We start from the raw sequence: 26,787 nt of genomic DNA, 5'->3' as shown, positions 1-26,787 counted from the left end.
GTTCCAGGTCAGAAGCCTCAGCGTCACATAGCAAAAAGCACACAGTGGGTACACACATCACACAAGTGAAGAAGCTGTGTTCCACTCTTCACAGAGGAGGAACCCGGTGCAGAGGTGTGCGTAGTTCTGAGGTTGCGAATAGCAAAACCAGGCCTGGAACTGGCACATCCCAGGAGTCCTTCCTGGAGGAGGTGACCCTTGTGATGTGATGTTGAAAAATGGCTGCAGAGGGAAGGAGAGCAGTTTCACAGGCAAGGAGAAGGTTCAGTTTGTAGTCAATGTGCTAGTTATCCTGACAGACCCAGGATGATGGTCAGTGGCAGAGGTTTTGGAATGCTGGAAGGACTCGAGAACTGAGGAAAAGGGGATTCTGGCTGGTTCTAGGAGTTGTGGCTTCCTATTCTCTTCACCTCCAGATGCCCAGCGGGAAGCCTCTTCTGGGCTGACAGAGAGGGGTCAACACCAGCCCCCTTTCCACTCTGCTGTGGGGTCAGCTGACTGTCCTGTTGCTGCGGTGCCGGGATCAGCTAATTCTCAAAATAGGCCCAGCAGCTAGGCTCTGCCATTCCCTAGCCAAGCCCTGGCTTGGCATGTCTGCTGGCTGGTGGAGGGGCCCTAATTATAGCCATGGGCCCCCAGGGTACAGGCAGCTGGGACAGCAGGGCTCTGCCAGTCTCTGGCGGGTGAGAGGGAGTGCCTCACTTAGGTGGAGATGTTCCTGCAGGAGTGAGGGGCGGCCCGGGAGGGAGGCTGCTTGATCAGAACTCCTGCGAACCTTGGGGGTGGCCTCCCTGCCTCTGTGCTCTCTGGCATAGAAACTGCCCTGGGCTGGCCAGGAGGGTGTGACAGTGTGGACTTTGGCCCAGGGACAACTTCCCCAAAAGGTAATGTGGGTCCTCCCTCGGACTTTCCAGGGCTCCCCTCCTCTCTCTTCCTCACTCCACCCCAGCTCCTGATGCTGAACTTGGAGGGAGTGGCTGGGAGTGGTCCTGGCAGAGGAGGCCCGAGAGAACACATCTGGACTTGGGTAGTGGCAAGGCTTACGTGTCTCGATTCTGCCAGTTTGCAGCTTCCCCCCCAGGGACTTTGGGAAGCCCCTTCTCTTTGTCCCTTTGGCTTTGAAAATGTTTGGGGGCCAGAACAAACCGTGTTGTGCCCTGGGGGGTTGGGCAAAGTAGGGGACAGGAGAGGACAGGCAGGTCGGAGGACTATTGGGAGAGGGTGGCCCGAGGGCAAAGAATACCTAGTGGTGCTTCTCCCTCCTCTGTTGCTTCTTCCTCCTGGTGTTTTTAGCCTGGGGATGGGGGAAGGGATAAGGATTGTCAAGAGGAGCAGCTTCTTAGGGACCCTCTGCAGAAATCCTGAAATGGGGTGTGTGGCTTAACTATGGGACCTGAGGTCACCTGAACTCTGAGATGGGTCTGGTTGCCCAGGTTCTGTCTGGTCACCACGGGGTGGCCTCCAAATCAGGATGTTAGGCGCGCTCTACGGAAAGGCTGCACAAACAGCACAGTGTACTTCTGGAAGTGTCCAGCGGAGGTTGTGACCTGTCCTGGTTCCAGGCTTCCCTGGGGAGCACATCTGATATCCCGAGAGGCAGGTCAAGTTCTCAGGCTCCGCTCAGCTTCCCGGGCCACCTGTCCCTTGCCTCCACAAGGGCGGCACCTCCTGATTTGGTTTCCTGTCCTCCCCAGGATCTGCTTCCCGATACAGGTGAACCGGCTGCCTCGGGAGACCCTGCTGTGCGCCACACTCTACGCTCTGCCCATCCCCCTGCCTGGGAGCTCCTCGGAGGCCAATAAGCAGCGGCGTTTGCCAGAAGCCCTTGGCTGGGTCACTACCCCACTGTTCAACTTCAGGCAGTACGTGGCTCCCACGCCAGCGGCTTCTTGGCCTCAGAAGGGAAGGAGGGGGATAGAGGGACCTGGGTGCAGCACTGGCCAGTGCCCCTTGGGAGGGTTGGCCTTGTGGGGCTCATCACCCACAGAGTCCAGAGGGCCCTAGCGGCGGGACCAAGGCACAGAAGTAGAGATTAGAACAACTGATGTGACCAAGAGCTTCTGCGCAGAAGGAGGGCAAGGAGAGGGGCCGGGTGTGTGAAAACAGAGTGCTCGGGTAACGCGTCATCTGGCCCTGTCATTGGAAGGGCCTTAGAGGTCATCTAGTCCACCTCTCTGCCTCGTGGGGCATCCCCACCGCCAGGTCATCCAGAAGCTTCCTGGAGGGGGTGTGCTTTTATAGGACCTAGAAGAAGGAAGAGCCTGTGGTCTAACAGAATGACAGAGTTGGATGGTGGCTTCAAAGGCCGATTTTTGGATGGGGGAGCAGGAGGAAAACCATCTCCTTAGCCATTGTGTTTGTTGGCTCATTCCTCTCCCCTCCATTCTCCTCAGAGTCCTGACCTGTGGTCGGAAGCTTCTGGGTTTATGGCCAGCAACACAGGAAAGCCCCAGCGCCCGTTGGAGCGCACCTAATTTCCACCAGCCGGATAGCGTCATCCTGCAGGTGAGACCGCGGCCCCAGGACCGTCCCTCCTGCCCGCTGCACAGGGCTATCCAAGAGGCAGCTCTGAGTTTTCCGCCTGGAGGTTTGGGCTAGGAGGTAAGAGAAAGCTCTGGCGTGTTGGGCACAGTGCACTGATGTGATAGAAGCAACCAGAGTGATTTGGTTAGACCTGGAGTGGGAGGGTGAGTCTGTGGAATGTGTGCCATCTCCTGGAGGTTACCTTCCAACTCAAGGAGGCCGAAGGCAGGGCCTGAGCACCTGCGCCCCTGTCTGGGGGCCCAGCAACTTGGAGTCCTTTGTATTGAGCCTGCACGTGACTGAGTCGGATAAAGCCTGAGCTGTCCCCTTTTGGGGACAGTTCCCCCCTCCCCGTGCCCCCCCACCCCCCGTGCAGCCACTCAGTATTCTCTCCGAGTGGACTCCCTGCCTGGGGAGAGGAGGAGGAGTTGGTCAAGCCCAAGGTCTAGTGACTGGTTTCTGGCTCCCCTTTCGTATAGATCATGGCATGCTCTGGTATGGAATCTGGAATATGAAAGTGGCTAGAGCATGAAATAGAATAACACAGAACAAAGGCTCCAGAGGCAGGCGTTTTTGTCTCACTTAATTAACCAGACTTAAAGCCCAGAACGTGGAACATTGCTTAGCAACTTCCCACTAAACATTTGTTGATTGCGGGAATGTAGGACCCACTCCACTCTGATACCCAATTTAGGAGGATGAACATGGGGTGGCCTAGAGCTAGGGGAGCCGGGGGCACAGGATTGAGAATCGGTAGGGCCCTCCCCTGGCATGTGGTCCCACTTCCCATCAGGCAGCAGCGCCTTCCAGGGCCGCGCTGAAGGCTCCCTGGCCTCAGCTTGGAGGCTCTCAGGGGTTCAGCCTGCAGACACTTCTGTTCCGAGTTCTGGCCTGGGGCCGCGCCCCCTTCCCCACCTGGCTACATCTCTGCCCAGCCTCTTTCTCACTTCCCTGTTCCTCTCTCCCTCTGTTACCTTCTCATTTTTTGCTGGAAGTGACATCTGGAAGAGGCTTTCCCAAGTCCCAAGTCCGCACCAAGTCCAGGCGGGTTATTTTACAAGCAACCTGCAGGGGAGGGAGGGAGGGAAGAAAAAGGGGAGGAAAGAAAGGAGAGAGAACACCTGAGACAGAGGCCCTGGAGAGCCAGGAAGGTGGCGGCTCACCTTCTCACTCACCTGTCTGTCTTCTCTCCCCTCTTCTCTGACACCATCCCGCAGATCGACTTCCCCACCTCAGCCTTTGACATCAAGTTCACCAGCCCCCCTGGAGACAAGTTCAGTCCCCGCTATGTGTTTGGCAGCCTCCGGGAAGAAGACCAACGTGTGCTTAAGAACATCATGCGGAAGGAGTCCTTGTACTGGTGAGGCCCGGGGCCTTCCCCGCGTGTGGCTCTGGCCCCGTTCTGTCTGACCTCTCCCCTGCCAGCTCTAGGTCCTGCCCGCCTGCTTTGGGAGTAGAGGTGGGATGGGGTGGGTACTGGCGCTGAAGCAGGACGCAGTGGAGAGAGGGCTCTGCTGCGGGCATCCTGACGCTAGGAAAGAGGAGAGGCCGGGGCTAGGAGACTGGGTCTCGGAATGCCCATCCGCACAATGGAGACCTGGTCCAGATTCAGCTTGCCAGAGGACCAGAGCTTTGCCCCATCCGTCTCCCAAGATATGTTGTCTCCTCCTTGCTATCCATGGGGCTGGCTCCTGTCCTCACCACCCTGCCCCCACCTCCTGCCCCTTCCACACCCACAGCCTCTTGCCTTTCTCTGGCCCCGTCACTTTCCAAAAAGGATCAGGTGTCGGAGCAGGCTGGCAGCTCTCAAGGGGAAGCAAGTCCAAGCTGATGTCATCCTTGGGGCTGCTTCTCTCACCAGGATTGGAGGGGGAGGGGTGAGGAGCGGGGAGCAGGGAGCTCAAGGAGCTGGTGGGATGGGGGCGATGGGGCCTCCTGCCCCGCCTGCTCTCCCTGTATACCTCTCTGGCTCCTGCACTGCGTGGCCCTATGCTGCAAGCGCGTGCCCATGCGTGTGCATGCGTGTGTATGGGGGACGGGGGTAGGAGAGATGGGGCTCATCTCTCCCTCATATCCCACCCAAGGAGTCAAAGTAGCTGAGTGACGACCGATCCCCCCGCCCCCACTCCTCTGCTGACCCCTTGCTTCATTAGCCCCTCAGCTCCCTTCTCCCATTAGACACCTGATCTCAGGCAAGGCTTAATTAGCTGTGGCTTCTATAGACCCTCCAGCTGGCCCCGGGAAGCCCCAGAGGCTTCTCAGCCCTCCAGACCCGGACATGGTGGGGAGCACTGCCCTCTGGTGGCTCCCCTTGGGAGTGGAGCTCTAAGGGCATCCGGCAGAAGGGGCGGCCGATTGCGGGGTTCCGGTGACCTGTGCATTCGGCCTCAGTCGGAGAGGCCCTGAGATGTCAGGACCAAAGATGAGGCTTAGGCCCTGGTGCCCCAAAACCTCGCTTCACACGCTGCAGTCACCTGGGGATCTTTCGAAAATACCAATGCCTGGTTTCCCCAGACGTTCTGACTCCACAGGTGTGGGGCGTGGCCCAGGCACAGGGATTTATAAACCTCCCCAGGTGATTGCAATGTGCAGCAAAGCCTGGGAACCACTGAGCTGGAGAACGTGTGGCATTCTCGTGGAGAGTCAGTACCCTTCCCCGTGGCTGACCGTGCTGTCTCTGGCCTCCCCACACCCGCAGGCTCACGGACGCTGACAAGAAGCGCCTGTGGGAGAAGCGATACTATTGCCATTTGGAGGTGAGCTCCCTGCCCCTGGTGCTCGCCAGCGCCCCCAGCTGGGAGTGGGCTTGCCTGCCCGACATCTATGCTCTCCTGAAGCAGTGGACCCACATGAACCACCAGGATGCTCTGGGGCTCCTGCATGCCACGTGAGTTGTTAACACCCGCCTTTCCTTGACCGCGAGTCCTTCCCGGGGCCAGGGCTTGGCACCGCCCACCGCTAGCCTGAGCCAGTCCTGGGGAAGTGGAAAAGTGGGCTCGGAAATTCAGGGTGTCTTCGCTCCTTTTTGGCTTTTTCTTTGTCTCCTTTCCCTGCGGTGTGACATTGAGAACATTTTCTTTTTTTTTTTTTTTTTAAAGATTTAATTTATTTATTTGACAGACAGAGATTACAAGTAGGCAGAGAGGCAGGCAGAGAGAGAGGAGGAAGCAGGCTCCCTGCTGAGCAGAGAGCCCAATGTGGGGCTCGATCCTAGGACACTGGGATCATGACCTGAGCGGAAGGCAGAGGCTTTAACCCACTGAACCACCCAGGCGCCCCGGGAACATTTTCTAAGCATACTGCAGAACCAAAAATTTTACAGTGAGCATCCATGGACCCACTACCTAGATCCTAACCATTTTCACTATTTGCTGTATTTACTTTCTTGTGTGTATATCCCTCCATCCAACCATCAGTCTGTCTTACATTTTTTTTTAGTACATTTCAGTGTAAGTTGCAGACATCACACCTCCCTCTAAATACTTCGGTGTATGTATATCATTAACTAGAACTTGACGTGTGTTGGTTTGTTCTTTAGAGGCAAAATTTCAAAAATCAGAAAGCCTAAGCCTTACCTGGATGTCGGCTGAGTCTTGACACGTGCACAGCCCTGGGTGACCCAAACTTGACCACTTCATTCGACTTTCACAGTCCTCTCTTCCCTCTTTCCCTCAGAAGTGTTCTCTGGGGACATGCTCCTACTGGTTTCAGACCCTCAGGCTGCCTTTTCCAGATGGTACCCAGTATTCCTGGCTTCTTTTTTGCTGCTCTTGGTTATTAAACTGTACCCAATCCAGGTGTCTTGCCTTCAGGACTTTTTGAGACCATGTTTTTGCTCATCTCTGCTCAGTAACCTCTGCCATAGGGTACTGCCTTATGTAAAACTCCATGGTTTTCTGTCCTTAATCTGGCTGGCTTTGCTCTAAAGGATGGTACCATCGTGCTTTAATCCATGTAAGGGTTCTTCAGTGACGGGAATTTCTAGCACAGTGGGAGTTGAGGAAAGATTTTCAGGAATGGGGTTGAAGACTCCATCCAGTTTCCTTTAAATCCTACAAGGAATGAAAGTGGGCACCGTCCTGTTCCTCTGTGGCCCCATGCCTGCGCTGAGCAGGGGACAGGGCCATTCTCAAGGCTTACTCTCCAGACAAGGCGCTCAGAATTCTTCTAGTGGCTTCGGCAGATTCTGAGGGATGTTGCCTTTTCTCCACCCGTGTGTCTGAAACCCAGTGGTGCGGGTGCTGGCTCGCTGCTGGGCCACAGAGCCTGCAGCCGGCCGTCAAGGGGAGGGGCTCTGTTTTACAGTTTCCCGGACCAGGAGGTACGTCGGATGGCCGTCCAGTGGATCGGCTCGCTGTCGGACGCCGAGCTCCTCGACTACTTGCCTCAGCTCGTGCAGGTGGGCGGACCGGCCTTCCCTCAGGTTCTGATGGCCCCTCTCCTGGCCCCAAGCCCGTGTGCATCCTCTTTGGGGAACCCAGGGGCCCTGGCAGGATAGTGGCAGGTGTAGATGGCGGGCAGGCCATACAGCCTCCTGATCCCTTTCCCCTAAACAGGCCCTGAAGTACGAGTGTTACCTGGATAGCCCCTTGGTGCGCTTCCTCCTGAAACGAGCCGTCTCAGACTTGAGAGTGACGCACTACTTCTTCTGGTGAGCCGCGTGTGGAGAGGCGGGAGGCACACGAGCGTCCTGGGGTGGGTTTCCCAGGGAGCTGGAGCGGTGTCTGACCCCTCCCCACCATTGCGCACATCCTCGCGGGTGATCCCAAGTGTCGGGACCCCCTCCCACCTCCCACCCTTTGCCTTGCAGGCTCCTGAAGGACGGCCTCAAAGATTCTCAGTTCAGCATCCGCTACCAGTACCTGCTGGCAGCCTTGCTGTGCTGCTGTGGCAAGGGGCTGAGAGAGGAGTTTAACCGCCAGTGCTGGCTCGTCAGTACCCTGGCCAAGCTGGCGCAGCAGGTTCGAGAAGCTGCCCCTTCTGCACGCCAGGTGAGGAGGGCGAAGCCGTCTACCCATTTTGGGCCTGGGCTTTTTTTTTTTTTTTTTTTTAAGATTTTATTTATTCATTTGACAGAGAGAGACAGACAGCGAGAGCAGGAACACAAGCAGGGGGAGCGGGAGAGGGAGAAGCAGACTTCCTGCCAAGCGGGGAGCCCAATGCAGGCCACCACCCCAGGACCTCGAGATCATGACCCGAGCTGAAGGCAGGGGTCCTGGGATAGAGCCGAAGCCTTAACAACTGAGCCACCCAGGCGCCCAGTCCCGGGACTGTTGTAACCAGCTGTTAATACCTTCCACGTTCTCACCGGCAGGATGGCACTTGGCCATCTCTGATTTAAGGACTGGAAGGAGGGGACTCTGTCTCTAACCTACGGGCCACAGAGTGACAGTCTGCAAGCTGGATACAGCCCATGGATGTGTTTTGGTTGGCCTGCACAGTGTTACAGTATTTATTTAACTGTTCCCTTTAAAGGCTAAGTGTATTTGTATGAGTTGTTTCGCTGCGGAAGAGCAGCCAGCCAGAGAGGGCAAGCGTGGGCTGAAATTCACTCCTACTTTGTTCACTGTGCTGGGAGCTGTAGTTCGGGCTGCTGTTACCCAGAGTGGGGACCTTTATCTGTTCATGCTGCCAAGCTGTATTAGGCCCACAGTGTTCCTGTTTATTAACATTTAAACATTGTAAGAATTTCAGGGTGCCTGGGGGGCTCAGTCAGTGAGGTGTCTGCCTTCGGCTCAGGTTATGGTCCTGGGATCGAGTCCCTGCTCTGAGAGCCTGCTTCTCCCTCTGCCCCTCTCCCACACACCCTCACTGCTCATACCCTCTGTCTCAAATAAATAAATACAATCTTAAAAAAAAAATTGGGAGAGAGTACCTGGGTGGCTCAGACCTTTAGTGTCTGACTTCAGCCCAGGTCATGATCCCAGGGTCCTGGGATTGAGTCCCGCATCGGGTTCCCTGCTCAGTGAGGAGCCTGCTTCTTCCTCTCCCTCTGCCTGTATTCACTCTCATTCTGTCAAGAAAAATTTTGGGAGAATTTGAAGTTTAGGCTGTTGGCTTTTCTTGGCAATGGCCTGAGCAGCACTGCCCCCCTGAGATGCCCCTGCTCTCCCAGTTTACTGGGATGTCCCCTGCCTCACCTCTGTAAGCTGTCCAGGCTTGCTGCCCAATGCACTGTCCCGGGCACAACACCCCAGGCTGGGGTACTTTTCCTTCCTCTTGGTCTCCTGGGGGTTGCCCACACTTCTCCGGAGATGGTGGTTTTCATCCCAGCCACTCCTGGGCGCCCAGCTCTGGGGGAGGCCTAGTTCTCAGTAGAGCTTAGAGGCACCCTCCTCACCCCTACTCTTCCTCTCCCCTCCCTCTCAGGGGATCCTCCGCACTGGCCTGGAGGAGGTGAGGCAGTTCTTTGCCCTGATTGGCTCCTGTCGCCTGCCACTCAGCCCCAGTCTGCTGGTTAAGGGCATCGTGCCCAGGGTGAGTGATTGGTGCGTTTGGGGTTCTCGGAGCAGGGAAGGCTCAGTGGAGGTGAGGTACTCTCACCCTGATTATTGAGAGGAGGAAGAGAGACCTATTCGGGTCTCTTTGCAGACCTAGTGTGTACTGACTTTTGCATGACAGCTGCACAAGGTAGAGGAATAGGGTCGGGGGCTGGCTAAGTGTCGTGCCTGATAAGGCAGGACCCAGGCTGGTGATAATGACCGCAGTTGTCCTCTGTCCCTGCCGAGCACTGCCTCTGTGCTGCGGTCTTCTGAGTCCTTTATGCCAGTGATCGCATTTTAGCGCTCACAACTCTTATAAACTTGGTCCTGTTGGGAGTCCCATTTTCCAGAGGAGTAGACTGAGGTGTAGATGGGAGTCACGTCCTACTAGGTTGTATGCGGAATGCACCGAAGGCATGATAGAATGCTTGCTGGGGCCGAGGCTGTAACACACTGGCGTGAGGGAAGGAAGCAGTGCGGGGTCCCCAGGAATCTGGCAGAAACTGCGAGCAGGAGGACCAGTGGCAGCAGCAGCTTGACCCACGGTGCGGAGGCCCTTTTCCTTCCTGACCCTCATCACTACCCTACCCTCTCCCCCGTGGCAGGACTGTTCCTACTTCAACTCCAACGCGGTCCCCCTGAAGCTGTCCTTCCAAAATGTGGACCCACTGGGCGAGAACATCCGTGTCATCTTCAAGGTGAGGACACTTTGCAAGCCTGGTGGGATGATGAAGGTGGTAGAGGGGAGGAGGGAAGGGGAGGAGGGGTTGAAGCGTGGTAGGAGCAGCCCCAGGGCAGGTCTCTTGCTATTAGCCCCTGCTCCCGTTTTCATGTGTGAAGGATTATCAGGGGCCCACGACAAGAGCCTGATTCTGCATGGCCCCAGCGGGCTAGGAAGAGCAAGGCAGCTGGCAGTGGTGTATACAGAGGGGTATACAGAGGGCTTTCTAGAAGGCGTGGCTAACCCAATGATGGATGGATACAGTGGCGATCTGCTCCTGCCTGAGCGTATTCAAGCAGAGGCTTCATGGCTGCCCCGCAGCAATGTTGAAGAGGAAATTAAGAGAACAGGTGCAGGTTGGACGAGGTGATCCCTACGGTCTGTCCGTCCTAACAGTTGTACCCAGACAGTCGTGATCCTGAGAAGTAAACCGTAGTCTGAGACCATGTCATCTAGCGGGGGACGGGAGACACATGTATGCTACCATGTAATGTGTGTACTGGCTGTGTGTCGGTTCCGGATCCAAGGTGTAAACACTCATGTTTGAAAAAGTCTTGACTATCGGGAATCTCAGTTCAGTTCAGATGGCGATGTGGGGGTTGAAGAAAGAGCCGGGACGCCGCAGGGGCGGACGTGATGGCTGGTCCACCTCTGGTCATTTGACCCGGTGTGAGCCGAGAGGGGAGGTGGGAAAACTGGGCAGTAGTCCCCTGTCGTCACGTCTCTCGGGGCATCTGGGAGCCAGGGGAGGCGATGAACTTGAGCTCTGGTCACTTTCTTCATCCAGTGCGGGGACGACCTTCGCCAGGACATGCTGACCCTGCAGATGATTCGCATCATGAGCAAGATCTGGGTCCAGGAGGGGCTGGACATGCGCATGGTCATCTTCCGCTGCTTCTCCACGGGCCGGGGCAGAGGTCAGCTGGGAGTGGGGGTGCTGCGCGCGGGCAGCTGGCGTGGAGGGCTCCCCTTGCCTTATTACTGCCCTCCTCCCCTTCCCCATCTGTGCTTCTCCAGAAAAACAAAACTGGCAAGGTTGTTGCCGTAGAAGCTGTGGGAGGGCATTAATAAAAGGGAAGACAGAGCAGAGAGAGGGGACCTGGAAGAAAGTAGAATAGATTTGGTGACGTAACCACCAGACATGCCGAGTAGACTTCGGGTCCTGATTCAAACCAACCAGGGGCACATGGGTGGCTCAGTGGTTAAAGCCTCTGCCTTTGGCTCAGGTCATGATCCCAGGGTCCTGGGATTGAGCCCCACGTTGGGCTCTCTGCTCTGCAGGGAGCCTGCTTCTTCCTCTCTCTCTGCCTGCCTCTCTGCCTACTTGTGATCTCTGTCAAATACATAAATAAAATCTTTAAAAAACAAACAAACAAACAAAAAACCCCAACCAGCTGTGAAAAGGTATTATTTTGAGACCGGAGGGGGAAATGTAAGTATAGACTGGGTTAAAGAATGATCAATAATTTTGGGGATGTGCTAATGGCCTTGGTGGTTATGTCCTTGTTAGTTGTACTTGAAATATTTATGAGTGAAATGACGTGTCTGGGATTTCTAAGGGAGCGCCTGGCGGGCTTAGTCGGTAGAGCTTGTGACCCAGGGTTGTGAGTTCAAGCCCCACACTGGGCTCAAAGTTTACTTAAAAAAAAAAAAGAAAGAAAAAACGTACTCCAGTAAGAAAGGAAAAAACAGGGTTGGCTGAGTGAAATAGGTAAAAGAAGATCCGTAAAAACAATTTTTGAAACGGGGTGATATACCGACGTCGTAAAAGAGATTAAAAACAAAAACAAATAAATGAGAAAATTCAGGAGAAAGGAACACGAAGATGAAGCCTGGAGTAGACCAATACAGATGTCGTAAAAGAGATTAAAAACAAAACAAGTCAATGAAAGGGGTGGTGGTTAGCTGTGAACCCATGATCCCATTCTCTTTATTCATATATGTGTGTGTGTGTGTACATATGTATAAAATGTTCATACAGGGCTGCTGGGTGGCTCAGTTGAGCGTCTGCCGTTGGCTCCGGTCATGATCCCAGGGTCCCGGGATCCAACCCCCGAGTCAGGCTCCCTGCTCAGCAGGAAGCCTGCTCCTCCCTCTCCCTCTCCCTGCCTCTCCTGCTGCTTGTGCTCATTTCTCTCTGTCAAATAAATCAATAAAATCTTTTAAAAAATGTTCATACATATATATGAATAATTATTCATAAACTGTTCATATATATATATATATATATATATATAGACACACACATGCACATATATGTGTCTGAAAATTCCAACAGTAAAAGTTAGAAACAAAAGAGGAACGGCAGCAATGAACTAGGGAGACCAAAGGGCCCCGCAGTGTCCCAGCGTGGAATATGAGGCTTGGGAATGGTATTCCTCCACCTGCTGTCCTTTGCCCCTGATTATCATACTTTGTCCGAATATCCTCGGGCTTCATTTATAGGGAAGCATCCCGCAAGGCTCCCGTAGTTGCCCCCCACCCAGTCCCCTTGCCTCTGCTTGGGAGCGCCCCACCAATGCCCCCTCTCACAGGGATGGTGGAGATGATCCCCAATGCTGAGACGCTGCGGAAAATCCAGGTGGAGCACGGGGTGACCGGCTCCTTCAAGGACCGACCCCTGGCAGACTGGCTGCAGAAGCACAACCCCGGGGAGGACGAGTACGAGAAGGTAGGATTGGGGGTTACGGGGCACAGCTGGGGGTGGGGTGCGGCTGACTCGGGCACATGGCTATGAGAAGACAAGGCCTGGACGGGCACAGAGGAGGCAGCTCAGCTGTGTCGGGAGGAAAGAAACCTGCCTGGCTGACAGGTGCCTCCGCATAGCTAGGGTTTGGGTCAAATGACCATGGTAAGTGGACTGAGAAAATCTGCTGGTGTCCAGCTGGGAAACCTCCGTTGGGTTCCCCTGGCAGATGGAGTTTTGGGAGCAGGAGGGGTGGGGGCAGCATTTGAGAAACTGCCTGGATCTCTCCTAATCATGGTTTCTGTTCAGTTTCTCTTGGGCCCTCGGAGGGTATCAGTGGCACTTTTCACCATGTGAATTAAGATTCACTCAGGTGTACAGAGCTGGTTTGGGGTAGGGCTATAAGTAAGCGGGAGCCAGGATGAAGGCTGGATAGGAGACAGAGGTCATAAAAAGGGAGGCTGGCCTGTTCCTTAGGTGGAACCTTCCTAGGTGGTAGGGCCTTGGTGGCCTTCTATGGTCCGTGGCTGGTCCACAGTTTCATGGTGAGGGAACCAGTCATAATCCCCAACTTCTAAGAGGTAGACTGTAAGTCAGGATGCCCATTTATATCATCGAACTTCCAAGGGACCTCGACACTAATATATATTGATGAGTGCATTTTATCCCAGAGGGGAAACCGATATGGACAGCCGAATCATAATCAGAATGTTTGTTCAGTGAACATCTAATTAGGTGATCCTAGATGGCCTTAAACGTTTGCGATCACCAGGATTTAATTCCTGGCCTGCTGTGCTCTCTTTGTATTCTCCTGCGGCTCCTCAGCTCTTAACACTTTAAGGACCACCCGTTTGCTGATGTCTTCCAAAGCCATTCCCTCCTCTCTCCCTCGAGCTTTGTGCTCTAAGCCACCTGCTTGGGGAGGTCCCTCCTTGAACTTCACCCATACCTCAAACTCAGTAGAGACAAACCTGAGCTTTCTGTCTCCCCTTTTCTCGAAGCCCGCTTTTTGTGTGTTTCCTGCCAGTAAATGGTGTGAGCCTCTGTGTCGTCCCCTAAGACAGAGCCATGAGTCTCCTTGACAGTTCCTTCTGGCTCGCCTCTGCTGTACCAAGCCCTGTTGATTCTTCTCTCCCAGCATCTCTCACATCTGTCCACTTCTTTCCATTCCTTTCAGCTGTCTGCTGTCCTTGAACCCCTGGAATGCTTCTCCTTCTGTTGCCATCCTCTGCTTGAAGTCAGAGGTGGCTTTTTCAATAAAGTATAAAACCGCTCCTGTCACTCCTTTGCTCTAGGTTCCTCGAAGGCTCCCTGTGTCCTAAAAGATAGGTCCAGCATCCACAGCATGGCACAACATAGCGTTGTAATCCTGCCCGGCCCACCCCTGCAGTCCCGTCCACAGCACCTCCCCTCTTAATGATAACTTACTCCCCAGCCTAGGAGAGTCCTATTTCCCTGATACCTTTAAGGTGGTCGTGTTCCTTCTGCCCGGAAAGCCAGGTGTTCCCCTCCCCATCCCTCAAAACCCACCCTCTCTACATTGCCAATCTCGAGGCTCTCTACCCTTTGGACAGGAGGCATATGGATTCTTTCCAACTGGCCCTCTACCCCACTACGGTGTGTTCTTTAGGTCTGGCATGGCCACCACACAGAGGCACTGTGCTTGCTGCTGGACTTATGTCATAATAAGCATGGCAGAAGGATGCATGACAAGAACGCATAGAGATATTGGTCTGTGTCTTTGTGTTTAATGTCAGCCTTCCAAAGGCAGCCTGTCAGCTCGTCTCGGCTTTCTGCTAGGGTAGCGCTGGTGGTTTCTTCAGCTGACTTCCAGTAGGAAAGAACTAGAACCGTCTGTCTCCTGGCCACTTCCTGAGCAGAGAGAGTTGCCCACATCCCTCAAGTAAAAACCCCTCAAATCAGGAGAGCTCCCTTGGTCTGGCGAGACTTGCGGCAGCAGACACTCCACCTAACTTAGGTCATGATTTACCCACAGTCACGGAGCTCCTGTGAGTCAAGATAGCATGCGTTCCCTGTAGGGCCACCTGGCTGGGTCAGTTGGTAGAGCATGTGTGCAACTCTTGATCCTTGGGGTTGTGGGTTCGAGCCCCACATTGGGTGTAGAGATTACTTCAGAATAAAATCTTAGGACAAAAAAGAAAAGAAAACGGTTACATTCCAGCTGGAAAGAATGTCTGTGGCAGGAAGATAAGTTGGTGGAGATGAAGGTCACGACTGGGAAGTGACAGGTTGTACTCCTGACCGAGTGGCTTGTTTCCATTAGTCTATTTCCCTGTCCTGGAAATCGTCCTTTCCTTCCAGAAGGTGCATTCTGTGATCTCTTTGCAGACTTTCTGTTCTTAGAGTCCTGTGGACTCGCCAGCTGATTTAATTAGACAAGGGACTGGGTGGGGGATTCCGTGCGGCTAGTTTTGACACAGGCCTTGGGGATGCCCAAGAAGCTGCTGGGAGCTAAGACCCCTGGACCCCGGGGAGAGAAAAGAGTGAGTGCTGGCTGAATGAGGGTGGCAAGTGGGGCTGTCTTGGGCTCAGAGCGGGAGGAGTCTGCAGGAGCTGGGAGGGCCTGGGACTCCCCGCCCTGAAGGATGGGGAGGAATATGCAGAGAGAGACAAGGAGGCACGCATTCTCTATCTGGGAAGCTTTCTCTCATTCTCAAGTCTGTACATTTCCTTGTTGGCAATGCCATTCTCCCCCTCTGCTGAAGAGTCGTGAATTCCTAGAGATTCTATAAACCTCGCAAAGAGGATTCAGAGGGTGAAAGGTAGCCATTTGCTAATTTCATTTTATGTATTTCTTAGATAAGGGGACAGATGTTGGCCAGATGAAATTAGGTGGCCCTAACCCCTTAGCCCCTCCCCACCTCCTGCTTTGTACTTAAAAATATCCCTCACACAGTTTACCAACTAGAGATGTCGGATTCTCAAGTGTAAACCCGCCCCCACCCCACCCCACAGGAGTGTGAAACTGCCTCAGCTCTTCTTCGGGGGTGAAGTGACTTTAATTAGATTAGCACTTAGCCGCTACCAAGAACCCTGGGGATGGGAGATGTCTATGGGGCGGGGAGAAGCCTGGAGAATTCTGAGTGGGGTCAGGAGGGGACCTGGAAGTCGGCTGCCTCGGGGCCGTGCTTGAGTTGAGACAGTCACAAGCGTTTGGGAACGTGGTAAACATCCGTCTTCCTGTCCATTAGGGTCACGTTAGTCGGGGCTGCTCAAGTCGGGGCTCCCAGGCGAGTTCACTGTCTTTGCAGCCGGTTTCCCTAGAAGAAGGAGAAGAATGGCAGATAGAGTGGTGGAGAGAGACACACCAGCCTTCTGCCTCCTCACAGCCCATAAGGCAGGAGAGAGGGGTCTGTGCGTGGGGGCGGGCGGTGCACACCCATCCCCGATGAAGGCTGACCTGGCTGGTGGGAGGTGCTGCAGGGCTCGTGGTCCCTGGAGTCCCTCCGAGCCCGCCTTCTGTCCTCTCCTCCCATCCGCCTGCTGTCCCCCGCTCCCCTCCCCCAAGGCCGTGGAGAACTTCATCTACTCGTGCGCAGGCTGCTGCGTGGCCACGTACGTCTTGGGCATCTGCGACCGGCACAATGACAATATCATGCTGAAGACCACCGGCCACATGTTCCACATAGACTTCGGCCGCTTCCTGGGCCACGCGCAGATGTTCGGCAACATCAAGCGGTAAGGGGTCTGCGGCAGCCAAGCCAGGCTGCGTGTGGAGGCTGGGGAGGTCCGTGGAAGTGGTTCTGAGCGGAACACTGGCCTGTCACAGAAAGGGGCTGCCCTTGAGCCCCTGGGCTGCACGGCTTCGGAGGAGAGAAGCCTGAGAAAGAGGTCAAGTCTCCCTGGAGGGCCTTCCAGAAGACGGTGGGGACCAGCTCTTCTTCCTCCCCGCTGAGGCCCAAGCAAGGGAAAATGAGCCCTGAGCACAGCCAAAGGGAATACGGTTAGTTCTCCAGGAAAGAAATTACTGATAATGCACAGACAAGGAATCCGTGAAGGACGTCTTTGCGGGTCTTTTGAGATTAAGGTAGAAAAAGCGAAAGGGAAGAGTTGGGGAGAGTACCATCTCTCCAGGTTCCCACAGGGGATGAGGGGAACCATTCCCTGATGCAGCCCACAAGGTGGGGGCTTCCTCCTCCAGGCTGACCTTCTACCTGTATGTTCCCCTTGGCCCAGGGACCGTGCCCCCTTTGTCTTCACCTCGGATATGGCGTATGTCATCAACGGGGGTGACAAGCCTTCCAGCCGCTTCCATGATTTTGTTGACCTTTGCTGCCAAGCCTACAACCTCATTCGCAAGCACACCCACCTCTTCCTCAACCTCCTGGGCCTGGTGAGGAGCTCCGTCCCTTTCTGAACCCCTCCTTCTTACCATCTGACACCACCTTTAAGACTCCCCTGTTTTGCTTCAAAGGATTACTAGAAATCTACTTCTCTGAGGTCTAGATAAAGGCAGGGCCCAGACTACTGGGAACAGTGGTGTCTGCGATGCCTGACGTCCTGCCCCAGCCCCCCCCATTCCTGTGGTTTTCCAGCCACAGCATCCCTCTGCCACCCCCTAGAGGGTTAGAGAGCCTAGTTGTAAAAAAATCTTGCCTTATGGGGGGAAGGAGCAAGCGTTTCTGGTTTTACAGATGCCCGCTTTCCATCTTTGCTTTCCTTCTAGATGTTGTCTTGTGGGATCCCCGAGCTCTCGGACCTGGAGGACCTCAAGTACGTGTATGATGCTCTGAGACCTCAGGACACAGAAGCCAACGCTACCACTTACTTCACCAGGTAATACCCCATGCTCCAGACCGGCCTCCCCTCCCCCCAGACTCACTCATTTCCAGGCTGCCTGATGGGCAGGAGTAGGGCTAGGGAAACGGGAAAGGCATAGCTCAGGTGGTCACCAACTAGAGTTGACTATGTGTGGTTGTTGTCCTAACTTTGCCTCTGACTTTCTAGGGAAATCCCTTGACTTCTCTGACTCTGTTTCCGGTCCACATACGGTGCTCCCCTTTGTGTACAGAGCTCTTGTTAAGTCTTCCTTATTCTCTCCAATCTCAGTCAGAGACTTTGTTTATGGGACGAACATGGATTTTTCTTAGTCCTCAGCTCTCTGGGTCAGAACCCTTGCACTTACCCAAACATGGAACTCCGTGGTTCCATTTTCCCACACTTGGCAATGTTTTGAGGCACACGGTATGAAAGCAAGGAAGTGTCTCTATACTCAACGTCTACAGTTCCGTCCGTGTAGGCGATGCCTCCGTTTATCGTGCACTCTTTTTGACACTTGGCGAACTAGATTCTCTGTGTTGGTCTCACATAGAACCTTTTCCTTTGATCTGAAATCTCTAGAGCGAACAGTGCTTGCTAACTTTCCATGTTGCTGGAGGTCTTCTGTACGTAGACATTTTCATGCTGACCCTGTGGTAGAATCCCTAACTCCTACGTTGGTTTAACTGTCTTCGGCTCAGTTGGGCAGCGAGGGGAGATAAAACCCCAGGATTCACATGAATAATGGTGCATATCCATAATCGCGTGCCAGCCATGCGCTCTGTAAGGCTGTCACGCGGGAAATAGGATTCTGTCTGAGCTGGGTGTCAGGCGCCGGTGTTAGGGGGTACTTACTGAGACCTCTGTGTCCAGGCAGTGGGGACCTGGGTCCATGCTTACACCCTTTTCTTCCCATCCTCCTGCGCCAACAGGTTGATTGAATGCAGCCTGGGTAGTGTAGCCACAAAGCTCAATTTTTTCATCCATAACCTGGCTCAGATGAAGTTCACGGGCTCAGATGACCGGCTGACCCTTTCCTTCGCCCCCCGAACACACACGCTCAAGAGCTCTGGCCGCATCAGTGATGTTTTTCTCTGCCGCCATGAGAAGATTTTCCACCCCAACAAGGGCTACGTAAGTGCTTTTTCCGGTCTGACCCTGTCTTGCTCCCCACCTCCTCCAGCGTATTGGGGTTCTGTCTCTTCACATCCGGGTAGTGGCCGCTGCAGTTGGGAGCGGTTGCAGACCAAGCTTCTCCCCTGTCCCAGTGGGCTGCTGGACTCAGGGAGCTGAGTTGCATGGTAGTTGCCTCTGGGTCAAGGGTCCTACGAAACTATGCGGGCCATCTTTGCTTTCGGATTCCTGCAAGTGTACTGTCTATCATCTTCTGCTTTGGAGATGTGTTTTCCCTTTTCCTTCAGGAATGTGGGCTTCCCTAACACACACACACACACACTCCCATTCCCTCTTCTGTTCCCTTACCCACTCCCTTCATTGGGTGCACAGTATTTGGCACATATTCTCTAAGACTTGGACCTTTGCAGGTTTATGTGGTAAAGGTGATGCGAGAGAACGCCCACGAGGCCACTTACATCCAACGGACATTTGAGGAGTTCCAGGAATTACACAATAAGCTACGGCTGCTCTTCCCTTCTTCCCAGCTTCCCAGGTAGCTGCCCCTTTCCCATCCGCAGAGGGGATCCTAGGGAGGGAGAAGGGTCCCAGATGGCCGGACACAAGATGGGCTTGGTTTTCTTGGCCTGGTAATGAGCGTGGTAACACTGCGCCCCTTGCTGGCTGAGGTCTCCTGACCCGCTCAGTCCAGCCTTGAAACACCAGCTTGGGTCCACCTGCCTGGAGAGAAAACAGGGGCTAAAGGCAGAGAACTAACTATGGATCTCGAGATGTTTCAAAGTTTCTTGTCTTTTAGAGAGTAAAAGATAAACAGATAAAATTTGGCACATATATGTGACGGAATATTACTAAGTCTTAAAAAGAAGGAACTTTTGACACCTGCTACAACAGGGGTGAACCTCGAGGACATTATGCTCCGTGAAATACGCCAGTTACAAAGAGACAAATACGTGTAATATTCCCCTTATATGAGTTTCTAGAGTAGGCAGAGCCCTAGAGACCAAAAGCAGAATGGTGGTCACCAGGGCTTGGAGGGAGGCAGGGGAGGGAGGACTAGGGAGCTGTTTAATGGGTGCAGAGTTTTAGTTGTACGAGCTGAAGGAGTTCTGGAGATGGATGGGTGACAGTCGCACAGCCATGTGTGTTTCTAATGCCACTGAACGTAAGGGTTGCAATGGTAAATTTTATGTCTGTGTATGCCCACACGCATTTTTTTAAAAGGAATTTTCAGATGAATTTTTTACCCTGATGGGGAAAACTGCAGGCTCCTCCAGAGCCCCAAGGCACCCCTGCGGGAGCCCTAGGACTCTGGCCCCCAGCTTGGTTTTCTCGTCTGTGGTTCCTGGAACTGCCCCGGGGAGCCGAGGGAGGAATGGGGCCGGCTGCTGAGAAATGTGGGTCAGCTCGCTGACAGTGCAAATGAAATGTGACAAAAGCCTGCCGCCTCTTCTTTTCCTTTCTTGCCTCTCCTGCATTCCCACGGCCTACCTGCCTCGCCAGCTTCCCTAGTCGCTTCGTGATTGGCCGCTCGCGGGGAGAGGCGGTGGCTGAGCGGCGGAGGGAGGAGTTAAACCGCTACATCAGGCACTTGACCCATGAAGCCCCCGAGGTGGCCGAGGTGGGTGGGCTCTCCTCTGTTCTGGACCGTTGGAGGCGCTGGGGCGGGGTGGGATGGGGTGGGGTGGGGTGCCCCCTGGCGGTCAAGGACGGGACTTGGCTCTTAGGATGTGTCTCTGCGGAGGAGAAGGGGTCTAAGAGAGGAAAGGCAGGAGAAAGGGGGCAAGGAAAGAAGCGGAACGGAGGGTCATGGCTCCCGCCTTTTGGGCCATTCCCTTAAACGCAGTGAAAGCAGGCCGCTGGGCCCACGGAGAGACATTTATGAGACAGACAGGTATCAGAAGCGATCCTAGCCTGCTAGGAGTGATCAGAATCTTGGGCAGGAAGGGCTTTTTTTTTTTTTCTTTTCTTTTTCTTTTTTCTTTCTCTTCTTGAAGAAAGGGAGCACGTTGAGTGTGTGTATTTGCCCCCCAATTTTTTTTAAGCAAATGGTATTACAGTTTGTTATTATAATGGGCGTAAAAACAAAGTCATCAGGAGTTCCAACCCTGACAGACCATCTCATCCTCTTTCCATGTTTCCTTCCTGTCTGTCTGTATGCACATGTTTCATACTGGTCATGGCTTCAGGATCACTCTATAAAGTATTTTCCACTTAGCATTTATAGTAAGCATAACTTTAAATACCTGTACCAAATGAATACTTTGACTGGCAATACCCAAATCTCCTTAACCATTTGCTTCTTCTTTTTTTTTTTTTTTTAAGATTTTATTTGTTTATTTGACAGAGAGATATCACAAATAGGCAGAGAGGCAGGCAGAGAGAGAGAGAGGGAAGCCGGCTTCCTGCTGAGCAGAGAGCCCCTTGCGGGACTTGAGCCCAGGACCCTGAGATCATGACCTGAGCCGAAGGCAGAGGCTTAACCTACGGAGCCACCCAGGCGCCCCAACCATTTGCTTCTTGAGAGGTAGTTAGAGTATGTCCATTTTTCCCCCCACTGTTAATGCTAGGTAGGTATTTTCACACATTTAGTTTTTGTTTTCTCTAACACAGTTAGGAAACAGTCCCAAGAATGGTCATAGTCTCTGCTGGCTCAGATATTTCTCTGCTTAAAAGTTGTATGTGTGTCCATGGGGAAGGGCACAGCAGAGAAGAACAGACTGCTTTCCACCCAATGTAACCTAGGTTTTTTTGTTTGTTTTTTTTTCCCCCTTTTTAAAAAACTTTTTATTAGGAGAGCTTTCAAACAGAAAAGCAGAGAAACAGTACAATGTGTGCCCGAATGGCCATCATCAAAACAGTTAACATTTTGCCATATTTGCTTATTTTTGCATGAAGTGTTTTAAATTCAGTCAGAGACATCATGACATTCTATCCATAAGTAGTCACTATGCAACTCTGAAAAATAAAGATGTATTCATATCGAACTACAGTAGATACAGCATATCACCCTGTATGTAGTCCGGATTCAGAGTTTCCCTGCCATCCCTAAAATTGTTTTTGCAGTTGGTTGGTTTGAGCCATGATCCAAACAAGAAGGGCATACTACCTTTGGTTGTTCCATTTCATAGGCCTCTTGTAATCTGGAACTATCCCCTCCCCCCTTTTTTTTAATGGGGCCATTGTCTTATTGAAGAATGACTCGGTCTCCGATTTCATTTCAGTGTGATTTGGTATACACCTTCTTTCACCCCCTGCCCCGAGATGAGAAGGCTGCGGGCACCAGCCCAGCTCCCAAGTCCTCAGGTACGCTGCCTTCTCCTGCCAACCTCTCTGAGCTATTCCCAGGGGTAGTTTCTCCTGCCCCCACCCCTTCCCAGTTCTCTTCCCTTGACTTATCTATTTGCTTACTGGCTAGAAGATCTGGCTTCCCACTGAGGCTGTGGGGCCCATAGCTCCTCACGCAGGTGTCCCGGGGTCATGATATTCAGCTGATTACACGCACACATTGCATAAACCATCTCAACCCAGTTCTAAGTCATGTTCACAGATACCACTTGGCAGTTTCCCCATGGGTATCAGGAACCCATTGTGAAGATATGGGGGTGGTGGGTGGAGAGAAGAAAACAGAAACATCTGCCTGGCACCAGATGGGGACAAAACTGGCCTCATGACCTTTCTTGCATTTCTTTGTCCCTATAGACAGCTCATGGGCCCGGCCTGTCGGGAAGGTGGGCGGGGAGGTGAAGCTGTCCATCTCCTACAAAAACAATAAACTCTTCATTATGGTGATGCATATTCGGGGCTTGGTAAGTAGATGCACAGTCTTCGTTTGGTTCTCAATCTTTCTTGTGGTACTTTTCCAGCTTTGGTACATAGCCTAATTACGCTGAGCCTTTTTTCTTTTTTTTTTAAGAATTTTATTTATGGGGTGCCTGGGTGGCTCAGTGGGTTAAGCCTCTGCCTACGGCTCAGGTCATGATCTCGGGAACTTGGGATCGAGCCCCGCATCGGGCTCTCTGCACAGCAGGGAGCCTGCTCCTCTCTCTCTCTCTCTCTCTCTCTCTCTGCCTGCCTCTCTGCCTACTTGTGATCTCTGTCTGTTGAATAAATAAATAAAAATCCTAAAAAGAAAAGAAAAGATTTTATTTATTGGGGCACCTGGGTGGCTCGGTGGGTTAAAGCCTCTGCCTTCCGCTCAGGTCATGATCTCAGAGTCCTGGGATCAAGCCCGGCCTGCTGAGCAGAGAGCCTGCTTCCTCCTCTCTCTCTCTGCCTGCCTCTCTGCCTATTGCGATCTCTGTCTATCAAATAAATAAATAAAATATTAAAAAAAAAAAAGAATGTTATTTATTTGAGAGAGTGAGAACACAAGCAGTTGAGGGTGTGGGAGAGGGGGAAAGGAGAAACAGCCCGACATGGGGCTCTATTCCCGGACCCCAGGATCATGATCTGAGCCAATGGCAGACATTTAACCGACAGAGCCACCCAGGTGCCCCTACTCTGAGCCTTACTGAAATGAAGATAATGTTGGTATAGTTAGGGGGGGTTAAATGGAAGAGTGCATACAGATTGTGGTAAATGCTCCGGCAAGCAGTGCAACAGAGGACAGATACTGGGCTGGAGCAAAGTCGTGGCACTTTTATAAAGAGGGGTCAAGGAAGCCCTCCTTGATGAGGAGGTATTCAAGCACAGAAGGAAGGAGGTGAGGATTGTTTTGGGCAGAGGAAGCAGTTAAGTCCGAAAGCCCTGAGTCAAGAGCTTGCCTGGGGTGTGTCAGAAAGTGCTCCGGGCTGTTGTGGCTGGAGACTGTGGAGCAGAGCGGGGAAGAGCGGCTGATGGGGTTGGAGAGTGCCCTGCGGACCAGAGCCCGGGTCCCGCAGTCGGGACCGTGGCTCTTACCCTGAGTGAGACAGGAACCCTGGGAAGGTTTTTGAGCAGAGGCAGGACAAGATCTAGTTTAAGTTTTAAGAGGATCAGGCCAGCTGAAGCCCTAATTGGCTGGCCTCCAGCAAGCAGCTTCATCTCTGGCTCCTCCTCCACCTCTTGGAGTTTACCCGGATCCAGTGACAAAGTAGACAAAGACATTGGGCCAGGCAGGAAGATATATAGGGACGTGATGGCTCAGCCAAAACAGACCAAGGGATGGCATGCCTGGAGCATTTGAGTGAAAAGTATAGACTGGGTATTACAGGCAATCAGGTTGATGTTTTGGTAGGATGCCTCCTGTGGCCATGGGAGAGATTTCTCTCAGAGTGGAGTGAGCTGGGTAGCCCATTCCTGTGCCTCACAAGAAGCCAGGCTTTGGGGAGAAGAGTCTGGATCTGGGGGTGATCACAGGAATGGCGATAAAGACACAGACCTAGAAATCGTCTTCTCTCTCTCTCTTTTTTTTTTTTTTTAATTTTTTAATTTTTCATTCCCTTTGTAGCAACTGCTGCAGGACGGGAATGACCCGGACCCCTATGTGAAGATTTACCTCCTCCCTGACCCTCAGAAAACCACGAAGAAGAAAACCAAAGTGGCCCGGAAAACCTGCAACCCCACCTACAATGAGATGGTGGGTGGGGAACCAGCTGGGCTAGGGCGGGGCTTAGCCGACTACACCTGTTTGTGGAAATCAAGTCCATTTCATTTCATTTGTTTGTGGCCCCACCCGTCCATTTCAGTGTCCTCTGTGGCTGCTGTTCACAGTTACAGCCGCATGATTGCATCCTGGTGACAGAGACCAGATCGTAGGGCCTCAAAAGCCTAAAATGTTTCCTATCAGGCCCTTTCCATAAACAAGTTTGCTGGCCCTGAGGATCGGGATTCCACAGCCGGAGCGTGGCCTCGGCCCTCTCCCACGGGGTGGCGGGGAGGAGTCCCTGGCCGATAAGCAGTGACCCCGATAAGCAGTGGCCCCTTACCTGCCTGACCTCCGTAAAGTTTTTTAAAGCTCTGCTCAGGTTCCGAATATCTTCTCTGTCCCCTTCGATTGTGGTCGGACAGCTCCGTGGTCTCAGCCTCAGCCGGATCAAACCCCCACAGCCCTAAGCGTCTCCCTCTTCTGTTCCCTCTCTTCCCCATCTGGGCGCTTGCAGCTGGTGTACGATGGGATCCCCAAGGGAGACCTGCAGCAGCGGGAGCTACAGCTGAGTGTGCTGAGCGAGCAAGGATTCTGGGAGAACGTTCTCCTCGGGGAGGTGCACATCCGTCTGCGAGAGCTGGACCTGGCCCAGGAGAAGACTGGCTGGTTTGCACTGGGGTCTCGAAGTCACGAGACCTTGTGAGCCCAGCAGAGCCCTCCCTCCTCCCCTCTCCCCTCCCAGGACCCTAGGCTGCTGGGGGAGCTAAGGGAGAGGACTCTTGCCCCGGCTTCAGGTGTCCTTTCCTTGCCAAGGGGCAGCGCCCTTGGCGGGCCGCCTCTCTGTCCAGGCGGATCGGGCCTCCGTGACAGAAGGGAGGGAGAGTAAGATGCTCTCTGCTGTCCCCTTCTCCGCCGAGTGAACTTGGGTTGGTCGTGATGAGCAGCCCCTTGGAGGCTGTGAGGTGGAGCAAAGTTTTTAAGTTTACCTTGTGTCAAGGGAGCAATGCCTGGTTTGGGGTGAGTTGGGGGGGGTGGTGTATGAAGTAGCATTTGGGGGGAGGGGGGATGGATTATCTTTATTTTATTTTTAAAAAATGAAATAGTAATGTTGTCCTGACTGGACAGGAAGCCTCGTGAGAAGGGACTTCACATATGCCTCGGAAGGCAAGAGTGGCAGACTATTTGGACTTTCTGTATGATTAAGGTTCTTATTGGACTTTTTCTTAGGTTCCTGTTTCGTTCACTTGTCTGTTCTTCGTTTTTGCTTTTCTGTCTGTTAGGACTTACTTGGGGAGGGGCCCAGTGGGTCCTCGGTTAGAGCCCTCCCTCTCAGAGGGCAGGTCGGGGAGGGGCAGGGAGGGCGGGTGTGCTGGACTGAGGCCTGCGAGGGGCCTTTCTGATTTTGCCTCCAAAGGAGAGCGCTGTGATACCTACGTGTGGAAGGAAGGGCCTTCCGAATGGGCCTTTGCAGAGGGCCTGTATTCAGGGACCTGAGCTCTCTCGGGGAGTTTTTCCTCTCATCTTCCCCTACTTTGCTGGGATTTACCCTGGATACTGTCTTCTATCCCCTCCATTCTCACAGTCCCCCCGGGGACCGTCCTGTCCCTGTGCATATGCTGGGTGGGGGGGCTCCTCCATAAGCCTCTCTCCCTTCTTTTTTCTCCAGCGGGATAGAGTGCTGCCTCTGCTCTCAGATTTGCTTCCACCCAAGGGCGTCCTGGCCCTGGGCAGGGGCCTCTCGGGGCAGATGTGGGCCAGGGCGGAGCCGGTGGAGGGGGTGGAATCCATCACCAGCCACACCTCTGTTTTTTGAGTGCTGCTTTCCCCAAACTCCATTTCTGTCATATATATTTTCTTTTGTTTTTGAATAAGAATTTCCCTCATTCTGTGGGGCCATAAACCTATTTAGTCTGGAGCCCAAGGGAGGCCTAAGTAGAGGAGAGGAGCCTGGGATGGGGGATTCCAGTGATGTTCTTTGGTTGCGAGGAGCCTGGAGTGAGGGTGCGGTTGATCCCCTGGAGCTGGTCTGGGAGGGAGAGACAAGGCTGTTAGACTCCTCATCCTCTCCCAGATGGATCCGAGTCACTCCTGCTCTTTACTGCAGACATTGTACTCCTTGGAAAAAGAGGGAGAGACTTCGAATTTGATAGGAACTTTTAAAACCAGACTTGGCTGCATGTACCCCCACGATGGGGGCATGGCGGTAATCGGGCGTACCCTCACTCGTCCATCCCCAGCTTCCTTGTCAGCTCCAAGGATCAGAAATTCCCCCGTTGCTGACTCATTCCATAGCTGGAGAAAGAAGCTCCATTCACAGAAGCCACAGGGTAGCAAGGAAATCTAAACTTTTCTTTTTAGGTTCAAACTGTCAAGGATCAGGTTGCCACTGTCGGGAAGGGGGTGGGGGAAGTCGGGACAGGAGTGGAACTTCTCCAGATGAACGGACCATAGTTGCGTTACTGGCTCTTTGCCCGTAGCTCATTTTATTTTGACCTTCTATGCCCCTGACTTACAGAGATCTGTGTACTGTACCCACTTCCCAGATGTCCTTGTATCTGCTACTTTCTCTGGAATTGTATTTTCTAATAAATGACATTTGAGAAAAACAAAACTAGCGTTTTTGAGATCAGTCTATGTTTTTGATGAAAACAGCCAGTATACAAGATGAGATATGAATGGCTGGTGGTCTTATAAATGGTGCCGCTCAGATGCACTGGTCCACTGCATGGGGCATTTCACATTCGTCAGCCAGATCTACCCTCAAAGCAGCTCCGTCAGGTGAATGGTATCCCCATTTCACTGATGAAGAAACAGAGGCTCAGAGAGATTCAGGGATTTGCCCAAGGACACAGCCATTCAACCTTGGGTCTGGAATTTGAACATAGGAATGACCCCA

General features: G+C 53.2%; 1 protein-coding gene across 3 annotated transcripts in view; it reads left to right on the top strand.

Annotated features, from left to right (window-relative positions):
- The window catches only part of PIK3C2B (phosphatidylinositol-4-phosphate 3-kinase catalytic subunit type 2 beta), a 64,635-nt gene extending 38,133 nt beyond the window's left edge, over nt 1-26,502 (top strand). For all 3 annotated transcript variants that reach the window (XM_082702101.1, XM_082702102.1, XM_082702103.1), the window contains 21 exons: nt 1,695-1,862; nt 2,394-2,505; nt 3,741-3,883; nt 5,222-5,410; nt 6,829-6,922; nt 7,080-7,174; nt 7,334-7,514; nt 8,893-9,000; nt 9,611-9,703; nt 10,514-10,643; nt 12,261-12,397; nt 15,942-16,111; nt 16,610-16,766; nt 17,100-17,209; nt 18,124-18,325; nt 18,736-18,860; nt 19,826-19,943; nt 21,547-21,628; nt 22,025-22,131; nt 23,754-23,882; nt 24,406-26,502. In XM_082702101.1, the coding sequence (XP_082558227.1) occupies nt 1,695-1,862; nt 2,394-2,505; nt 3,741-3,883; nt 5,222-5,410; nt 6,829-6,922; nt 7,080-7,174; nt 7,334-7,514; nt 8,893-9,000; nt 9,611-9,703; nt 10,514-10,643; nt 12,261-12,397; nt 15,942-16,111; nt 16,610-16,766; nt 17,100-17,209; nt 18,124-18,325; nt 18,736-18,860; nt 19,826-19,943; nt 21,547-21,628; nt 22,025-22,131; nt 23,754-23,882; nt 24,406-24,594 (2,839 nt within the window). In that variant the 3' untranslated portion in view covers nt 24,595-26,502. The remainder of the gene's footprint in view (nt 1-1,694; nt 1,863-2,393; nt 2,506-3,740; nt 3,884-5,221; nt 5,411-6,828; nt 6,923-7,079; nt 7,175-7,333; nt 7,515-8,892; nt 9,001-9,610; nt 9,704-10,513; nt 10,644-12,260; nt 12,398-15,941; nt 16,112-16,609; nt 16,767-17,099; nt 17,210-18,123; nt 18,326-18,735; nt 18,861-19,825; nt 19,944-21,546; nt 21,629-22,024; nt 22,132-23,753; nt 23,883-24,405) is intronic.
- Nucleotides 26,503-26,787: the final 285 nt, after the last annotated feature.

The sequence above is a fragment of the Mustela nivalis genome (assembly GCF_964662115.1).
Source record: "Mustela nivalis genome assembly, chromosome: 16".
NCBI classification, from domain to species: Eukaryota; Metazoa; Chordata; class Mammalia; order Carnivora; family Mustelidae; genus Mustela; species Mustela nivalis.
The sequence above is the reverse complement of the archived record's forward strand: the minus strand, read 5'-3'. Positions and strand labels throughout refer to the sequence as shown.